The sequence below is a fragment of the Coccomyxa subellipsoidea genome (assembly GCF_000258705.1).
Source record: "Coccomyxa subellipsoidea C-169, whole genome shotgun sequence".
In the NCBI taxonomy this organism is placed as follows: domain Eukaryota; kingdom Viridiplantae; phylum Chlorophyta; class Trebouxiophyceae; family Coccomyxaceae; genus Coccomyxa; species Coccomyxa subellipsoidea.
Genome location: NW_005178041.1, coordinates 3,073,517 through 3,083,024, shown reverse-complemented (window position 1 = coordinate 3,083,024; position 9,508 = coordinate 3,073,517). Strand labels below are relative to the sequence as shown.

Sequence of the window (9,508 nt, the reverse complement as noted above, 5' to 3'; positions counted from 1 at the left end):
CTTCTGAGGGCAGCCGGCAGGATCCCACGCAGCGGCTATCACAAAGAAGTTGTGAAGAGTGCAATCGATGGGTCAATGGCGCCTATTGGCCTGGGACTTCTGCTGACGGCCCTGGCAACCTGAAGAGGACCACATCTCAGACACCCGCATGGTCTCCCACTGGCTGCAGGCCTTGCCATGCGCAGGGAATTTTGGTTTTGAGCGAGCGAGCAGCTGATGGTGGCAATGGACTTCCCTACACCATTTTGAAGCTCTATTTGACCAGTCAACAGAGGGGAGAGAAGATAAGTATGGTGCATGAGAGCCCCGATGGAGGATGAATCGCCGAGAGGATTTGAATTGCAAATGGTGCCGTGTACCAAGAACTATCCACAGGATACACTAAGAGGTAATATTGTCCGTGACATGGACCTCGTATTATATGGAATGTATTACTGCAAGGCTTGATATCTGCAGCTGTTGGGCAAATGCAGGAATGAGTTGTGTGACAAAGTAATGGATGCACAGATGTGTGCAAACGCATGTCTGAGAGATGAGGGAACATTGGCCTGCCGAGTGGTTTCTTTTCTAATAAGGTACTTGTAGAGATTGAGGGATGAGCAATTGTGGCCCACTTTGGATCTAAATGCTGATTCATACAACAATCAGTAACTACTACTTTCGGTACTTGAGTCACTTAAAGCTTGTACATCGCAAATGGCATGGGCCTGTGTGTAGAATAAGGGAACTTGCAAGCTGCCTTCAAAGTTGCAATGAACAAACTGGGGCGCCCCGCACTTTCGCGCAATTGAAGCCATATGTGTGGAGTGTGTAAGGACTGTGTAAAATTTACACTGTAAATGTAATCATCCCTCGATGTAATCGCAAGTTTTGGAAGCTTGATCAATGACCATCTACATACATGACCACCAATGGTCATCATCATGGGTTGATGATCATGACAGTGTCGGTACGCGCCGCAATGCATGTAGGATCACGACTGGTGGTGGCAGCCGGCCCGCACCGGGCCCTTACCTGTGCAAAGCATGCAGAAATGTAATGCGGAGCCGATCAGCGGAGGAGCTCAGCTCATGAGCGCTTTGGGCTGAGGTCTCAATTGAGTTGCAACTTTTCAGGAATTTTTCTCCTGCCGTGCGCATGTAACACGTTTCATGTCTTCATGCTCAGCTGAAGATCTGATGTCCGATTGCAATGCGGCATGCTGGCAGCCCCTTCCAAAGTGGATGTCAGGGTTCTGTTTGGAGCCAGCTGTTGCCGTGCGAATTGAACTCAGAACCTTTTTAATTCAGGGGGCTTGAATAGGGTTTGACGCGGCAGTGCTTTTGCACCACTAGCCCTGCTTTCTTGAGAATTCATTGATTCCTCAAACCAGTCTCAGTCATGGCGGCAAGCATGGCTTCGTGCAGCACTTTCTTGTGCGCACATGGACAAAGGACGCCTCAGTCAGCAGCTGCGCCCGTGCGGATTGGACGGTTCCAGGGATTGCAGCGCCATGCCCTTGTGATTCAACCAAGCAATGCCCCAATCAGGATTCATCAATTGGTGAGACCATTCAGGTGGGTTCAGCCGGCAACTATACAATCTTTCAGGTCCTGTCCAAGGCGTTTCTTGGACAGATCTTGTGATCTTGGCGAGACTTCAGTGCGTCTTATTGAGTCGTTGCAAATTCTAGACCATTAATCTTTGAAGGACATTGGATTTTGCTTCGATAACTTTTAAGTATCATTATCTCGAGCCTTGTTGCTCTTTTGAAGTGCTGACTCCATCGAGACATGAGCACTGCAACTCTGAAAACAAAAGACAAATAAAAGCCCCCTGCCTTGTCTTCTCCTGTAATGAAGTTTTTCAGTCCTGTATGCCAGTAAGGTTTTATCATCATTGCCCACAGGCAGTCACAGAGGCGAGTCTGCAGAGCATTGACTGTGGCCCAGGCCAAGAAGGAGTATGACTACGATCTGGTCATCATTGGCTGCGGCGTGGGCGGCCACGGTGCAGCCTTGCATGCGGTTGAATGCGTGAGTGCCCACTCCACCCTCCTGGAACCTACCAACCTGCTGTAGCTCAGCAGGGCAGACACATATTCTGGGGAGTCTGTCCACAGCAACTCAGCATTTGGAGAGAGGTTGTAATGTCTTGAGCATAACTGGAACCTGGGTTTCTGTAAGGTTCCGTGCAAGCAGCACAATGCTTGGAGAGAGGTTGTAAACTGGAAAAGATACTGGAAACAGAGTCTGTCCAAAGCAAAACGCCATTTTGGGGAGAGGGCATAGCTTGGGGAGGTTTGCAAACACAGGGGATGAAGACGGCAGTAGTGGAGGGGCATGACATCGGCGGCACATGCGTCAACCGCGGCTGCGTCCCCTCCAAGGCGCTGCTGGCCGCCTCCGGGCGCGTCCGGGAGCTGCAGAACACCATGCACATGAAGGCCCTGGGTATCCAGGTCAATTCCCCTCACTCCTTCCGGATCGCGTACCTGTAACGAAATCCGATGCTCCTCCCGCATCCACAGCTTGTTAAAGGTCCCGGAGGTGCCAGCTTGGGCTGCTACATATGAAGGCATCTGATAGGAGATTTATGGTCGCAATGAGAGGCCTGGCTTGGGCCCTTGCATATGAAAGCCATGTGATGCACAGCTCACAGAGCAGCCTGGTAAACCTTCAATTGAGGGAACAATGGTACTGGGCTCTGTGCTTGGATAGGAGGAAGTTCACTTTCAATACTCTTCAGATTTCTCGAAGTGATTTTAATAGTATGGATGTGTGCAGGTGGGGAGTGTGACTTATGAGCGCCAGCCAATTGCAGATCACGCCACTAACCTGGCAAGTACAATCCAGGGCAACCTGAAGCGCTCTCTCGAGACCATTGGAGTGGTGGGCCTCTATTATACTCTCTGTCCAATTTACTGCCATGTCCATAGTCCTTTGTAAGCAGTGCCATGTCAATTTTTTGTCGCCACACTCCAAACAGCTGCCGTTATTGTCAGCAGCCCCTGTCTAATGTGTACCCCATGTGATTCCCAGGACATCCTTATAGGCGCTGGAAAGCTCGTGGACAACCACACTGTCAAGTACAGTCTGCCAGGTGATTCACACTGAACCAACCCTTAACAAGCCTGATGTGTGGCACTCTTGATTCCGAAGTATCAAGACTGCATTGTCAGTACGTCATTGGCGATCTGTGCAAAGCAAGGAGCACCACAGTGAGTCTTGGAAGCTGTGATGATTGCGAATGAGGCCCGGGCTGGTACCATCGCTCACGTCAGTGATGACATCATCTTTTTATTATCAATGTGATATATTATCATGTCATGCCACACCATGGCGGTCATTGTGTCACAAATGTTGGCACTGCCGACCGTCGACAAAGGGCTGAAACAAGGGTTCCTACGCTCTTGATACTAAAATTAGATGTGCATGGTCCAGGCCGTGTGGACGTTGGCGGCAGTGTAACAGCGCGCAACATCATCATTGCGACTGGCTCCGTGCCCTTTGTGCCTCCCGGCATCCCCATTGATGGCAAGACGGTGAGGGCATGCTCCAGCAAATCTGAGCGCTCCAATAACTTGCTTTCTGTGGACATCAGCTGGCTTTAGGAGCCTCAATCAGCCTCTGGGGTCTTCAAAGTGACCCGTGTAGCAACGGAGCTGCCCTTCAGATTCACCGATTCAACAGTGCAAAGTGTCAAACTTCAGATCTGTGCTACTGCAGCACTGAAATGTGGCTGCTTTAGCGAGGCGCTTGGATCTGTCAGCCTTGTGCTTCTCGCAAGCTAAGGTGTTTGGTAGCTGCTTTGAGGATGACTAATGAGAATCCTCTCTTGGTGCAGGTGTTCACCAGCGACCATGCGCTGAAGCTGGAGTGGGTGCCCAACTGGATTGCCATCATCGGCTCGGGCTACATCGGCCTCGAGTTCTCAGATGTCTACACCGCCCTCGGCTCTGAGGTCACCTTCATTGAGGTGTGAGGCTCCTCCTTGCACTGCCTCGTGACGCCAGAGGATAGCATTTACATGACCCATAAACAGCAAAAATCCTGCAACCCATCTTGCAGTGATGGGCTCAATTTGTGCAGCCAAATGGTGTTCAGCTCAGGTGTGAGAGTAGATGGAGGCTTATGCGTACAGAGGTCTCGGGCATGCATGCACGATGTCCATCAATGCATGGGTATTGGAAATGCTAGTCGTTGGCATGAGCTAAGGGTTATGTAATTATTTGACAGGCCATGGACTCGCTCATGCCCGGCTTTGACAAGGAGATTGCCAGGCTGGCGCAGCGGCTTCTGATCAACCCCAGGAAGATTGACTACCACACCGGAGTCCTGGCCACCAAGGTCATTCCAGGCACGCACCCTCTTTAGCCCATTCTTGCTGTTGACCCATACGATTCATCCGCGCACCCTCTCTGCCCCACGCTCTTGTTCCTTCATGATCATTGATAATTGCTATCTGGGGAGGGTAACTGGAATGCTGCGCTGTGATTGGCTGAAATGCGACCACCCGGCAGGGCACAACCTACCACATTCTCCCGGCAGAATAGGATCATATGCGCCCGTACATCTCCGGATGCGCGCTTACCCTAGTGTGCACTCATCACTAAGCGCTCACCTTCATCCACAGGAGGGAAATGAGGCAACTTGTGTTGGCTCAATTCCGGAGGCCTCACTACCGCTTAAAGGCAAGGAAGCTGTCATGCATGACTTGGTCATGCATGACCTGCTGCTGATGTGGAGTCGTGTGTGTGCAGGCGTGCCAGGGGTAAAGCCGGTGATAGTGGAGTTGACGGACTTCAAGACAAAGGAGAAGGTTGATGAGCTGGAGGTGGATGCTGTCCTGGTGGCCACTGGGCGCGCACCCTACACCCAGGTGAGCCACAGTCGCCACACATTTCCCTTGCTCACACAAGAAGTGTATCTGGCAAATTCAATGGAGTGTTGAGTGGCCCGTAAATTCTGTGCAACATCCATAGGTAAGGAATGAAATCCCCTGTTGGTCTCTGTCAGCCTCAGTCGATTTCAAAACCTCCAGCAGTGGTGCAGGTTCACTGGGATGCTACTCTGAGCCCTGCACAGGTTTTTCTTCCCTGCCAATGCCTGTGATCTTGCATTGGTATGGGCATCTGAGGGCGGTCGTGGTGCGGCAGGGGCTGAACCTGCCAGCCATCAATGCGGAGGTGGACAGGCGAGGCTTTGTGCCGGTCAGCGAGAAGATGGAAGTGCTTGACAAGAGCGGCAAGCCCGTCACCAACGTGTTCTGCATCGGTGATGCCAACGGTAAGCTAACACAAGAAATCCGCCATTGCCACAAGCAATGTATCAAGGGCTTTCAAGGTCTTTTTTGGTCGGCCATTAACACTGCAGCCTAGCGTATCGTGGGACAGTGTTATCACACTTGCTTGAACACACGGAGGGAGCGGCAGTACATGCAGCGAGCATGCACTGGTGCTGAAACGATGGAGGCAGCCTGACAGCGGCCCATATCTCATGATTAAGTAATTGTCCTTATGGTGAGATGATGGGGCAAGGATTCTAAACTTTGAGACTGCTGTGCAGGCAAGTACATGCTGGCACATGCGGCGAGCGCGCAGGGCATCAGTGCCGTGGAGAACATGTGCGGCCGACCCCACGTGCTCAACCACCTCAGTGTGCCCGCTGCCTGCTTCACACACCCCGAGGTGGGCCAGCAGCCAAACATCTCTCTATTTTGTGTCAGCGTGAGACAACTAAGCCCCAAGATCTTCAAATCTGATCTCCCTAATTTTTGAGGAAGATACAGTACTTTACATTGTTGGGCCCAAACGTGACTAGTGCATGCGGGATGGGCTTATCTGGGTGGGGATGGCGTTTTGAGATACAGCTGGCATGGTGGTAGGACTTCCAAGCAACACGATCTGGAGATCACCATGCTCAAAAGGTCATGTGCACGATGTCAAAGATCAGTAAATCTGACAGATGCATTCATGTGGCCATCAGGTGTCCTTTGTGGGCCTGACAGAGGAGGCTGCGCGCGAGCAAGCAGCCAAGGACGGCTATGGCGATAAGGTTGCCGTTGTCAAGACATCCTTCAAGGCCAACTCCAAGGCATGCACCGCGTTTCTTTTATACAGATTACATTACAAACCTTGCCTTTCACCTCTTAGGCCCAATGCATTGCTGACTCGTAAATACCAGGATGAAGTGTTCTTCATGCAAATTTGGATTCGCTGGCGTTGCTGCTGCTCAGCATGCCTGCATGGCTGCCAAAGCATCTCTTAGAATATTAATTGGCTGGACTGCAAGCCGCAGGAGTGATGCCAGGAGCAAGTAAGTTTCTGGGGTACACCTCTCATTCTCATTTTTCTGAAAGGTTCCTATCAGGTGCCCAGGCATGTCCAAGCTGACATGTGCAATGACATGCTGTCCGCAGGCGCTGGCAGAGAAGGAGGGAGATGGCATGGCAAAGATGATCTACCGCAAGGACACCGGAGAGATCTTGGGAGTCCACATCCTGGGCCTGCACGCAGCCGACCTCATCCACGAAGCCTCCAACGCTGTCGCCACCAAGCAGAGAGTCCAGGTCAGTCCTTGTTGCTTCAGCTCTACGATGTTTGCTCTCAGCAGAACTTTTTGTCATGTGCGAGGTTGTCTGGCAATGTGGTCGGCTTGAAAGACACCTCTAGCCTGAAATGCAATAAACTAATGACTCATCTTCAGAAGGCCTGGCTGCACTGCACCTGTTCTGATTGGGATTGTTAAGAGTGGAATACGGTAGTGCCACTGGGATATTCAACAATGGGGATGCAGGTATTTAGATATATTCTACTTTTGTAACGATGTGATAATGTAAAGTTTCTGTGGGTGTGTGTACAGGACATCAAGTTCAACGTGCACGCGCACCCAACGCTGTCAGAGGTGCTCGATGAGCTTTTCAAGGGCGCGCACGTGGACTCAGCCCCATCCAAGGTGTGCCCCTGATACCCCCTACAAACACAAGAATTGGCCCTGCCTTGCTTTTGTCACGCCTGTTGCACCTATGCTGTCCAGATGTTCTTCTGCAGACTGATATGGCATGATGCGTTGGCTCGTGAGAGTGCTCATGCAAATAGCTGTCAGGCTGTGTGGCTGGTTCTGGGCTTCACAAGAGTGATGCCTGCACAAGTGGCCGGCCGTAAGAGTTTTGACAGCATCAAGCAAGCTACAGACTAGAGCAGTCCGTGCATGATTCTCATTGTGCAGGAAACTTGCAATGTGTGCGTGCCACATCTGAGATAGCGTGTGTTGCTTTCCAGGTTGCCTTTGCAGCGGAGCCGGCAAAGACCCCCGTGACAGTCTAGCAACCACAGCAGAGGCGAAGCGTGGCAAGATCTGCCCGCGCTGCAAACCCACTAATTGCCATGATCCGATCTGTTGTGCAGCGGTGGCTGTGAATGAATGCCATGCCTTCCTACCAGGAGGCCATGTACATCAAGAATCAAGTACCGGGAATTGAGAGAGTGGTCCCCTGGAGTGCGCACGTATGAGACCGCAAAACTAGAGTTGAGAGCCCAAGAGATGAATTTTAGGTCGGGGAAGGCAATTGCAACCGAGCTGCAGATTTGCCTTCAGTGAGAGTCTGTGCTGGCGTGCATGTCTAGTGTCAGCACATTGCTGGGAGCGCAACGCGGAGAAGAGACAGTGTTTGGCAAGCCCGCAGGCTAGGACCAGTCTCATGCTTAGACCGGTCTTGTTGGTCACGTTCTTAAGAGGCTTCTACAGGGTAGGCAACGCTCTTATAAGCTTTGAAGCTTTAAGAAATCTTGACCCTATTTTCGAGCTCTTGAGGCCTTTATAAGCTTTCACTGCAATGTCACATGATCAGGCATTTGATATTTGCAGTTGTGGAATATGGCATGGCCACGGCCCCGGGCCCCTTTGCGACAAAAGGTGAATCCCATGTCATTCAAGCTGGCCCCTCAAGCAGCACTTCACATGCTATTCAACTTGGAATATATTACATTATGTCACAGATCAGCAGTTGACTCCGGAGGGATCCCTGCAAGTCATTCTTGTCTTCGAAGATAGGAATTCCTATTACGGTATTAAATTATCATCCTAGCTAGAGTGATCGGATCAACCATGCAGAAAGCTCACGACCACGGTGGTGACCACACAGATGCTGTCACAGCTGGTCCTAACAAATATAAAGTCATAGCATCAAGTCATGACATGTCCGACGGGCACGCAACATAAGAAAAAATCACAGATGTCTTCGGGTCACGTTATCTGTATACCCCAGGTAGCCTATACCTCCCTCTACTTAGGCTAACTTCCCTACATTATCCAGTCCTGTCAAGCATCTCAAGATGCAACATTCCAATCTCACACAAGAGCAGTGGATGCATGTCAATATTGTCCTGATCCCGCAGCAGATCAAGGATTACCCGATCACATCCCCTCTACCTTCCCCAAAATTTTGGCTGGTACTGCGTTGAGGACTATGCGCTCTGCATCCTTGCCCCCTTGGCCTTCAGCTTCAGCTTGCTCTTTGACGACTTTGCGTCCAGCACAAAATTCTCCCCTGTACAACACGTCCTCATTAGGGCGAGGGACGTTTGTGCAGAATGCAATAGTTTCAGCAATTGCAACACTCTGAAATGCAATGCCGCATTACTTCCACTTCGTTTCAGATGAAACAAGGAGAAGATGAGAGGTGAAAGACCTTGCAATGAGCGCAGGGTGGATGCTGCAGCCCTCAAATTGTCCACTACATCCTGCCCAATATCTGGATCCTGTAAAGCAACACAGCGTAATATGAGAGGACTAAAAAGGACTTTCCAGAGCTTTTTGTTCGGTCAGATCACATGCCCTGATTGCGACATCCAAGTGCTTGGGAAATCGCGCTGACAGTTCCAAATGGCAAAGTGGGGCTGTAAAAGGGAGTACCAGAGATCAGAAGCTTACATTCACGAGGAAGGCTTCTATCGCATCGGCAACAGAAGAAGGCTCGCTGGCCGTAGTCTCCTCAACTTTGACCTTGCAGAACTTGGTGCTCATCTGACAGCGGTCATAGACAGAATCCCTGTCCAGTAGCGAATATGCACACGCTCTGCAAGGCTAGCGCGATTTCAATCAGCAATGGTGAATGGCATATCCTCTCTGCATAATCTGAATGATCTCGGATGCCTTCCAAAGCACCGGGGGGCCCAGCTGCAGCCTTCCTCGAGCTCCGGGGGGACCCATGAGCTCATGTCATGATGGTCAATGAAAAATGTTGGCAACAGAAGTACTTGGCACCGGGAGCCCGTAGAATAACATAGTTTTTAGAAGGATCAAAGGGATCCGATTGCTTGTGGGATCCCCAGCAGCATCAATACGAGGGGGCGCCAAGCCATCCAAGGTTGGAATCTTTCAGGACACAGATCCCCCGCAGCTCTCAAGATCGTCTGAGCATCAATCAGACTTTTTGCCTCATCCGTTGACAGGGAGTGGGAGAGGTCTGCTCAAGTGATACGCAGGACCAGCCAACTTGGTACTGCAACTGGGTGGTACTTCTTCAG

The 9,508-nt window shown here is 51.0% G+C and overlaps 1 protein-coding gene across 1 annotated transcript; it reads left to right on the top strand.

Annotated features, from left to right (window-relative positions):
• Nucleotides 1-2,296: 2,296 nt before the first annotated feature.
• COCSUDRAFT_35270 (putative lipoamide dehydrogenase) lies at nucleotides 2,297-6,947 on the top strand (the record flags this gene model as incomplete). Its single annotated transcript, XM_005651347.1, has 12 exons — nucleotides 2,297-2,440; nucleotides 2,766-2,870; nucleotides 3,021-3,081; nucleotides 3,423-3,523; nucleotides 3,826-3,957; nucleotides 4,218-4,338; nucleotides 4,742-4,860; nucleotides 5,138-5,267; nucleotides 5,547-5,668; nucleotides 5,967-6,074; nucleotides 6,400-6,549; nucleotides 6,843-6,947. The coding sequence occupies 12 exons, from the start codon at nucleotides 2,297-2,299 to the stop codon at nucleotides 6,945-6,947; spliced, it is 1,398 nt and encodes a 465-aa protein (XP_005651404.1).
• Nucleotides 6,948-9,508: the final 2,561 nt, after the last annotated feature.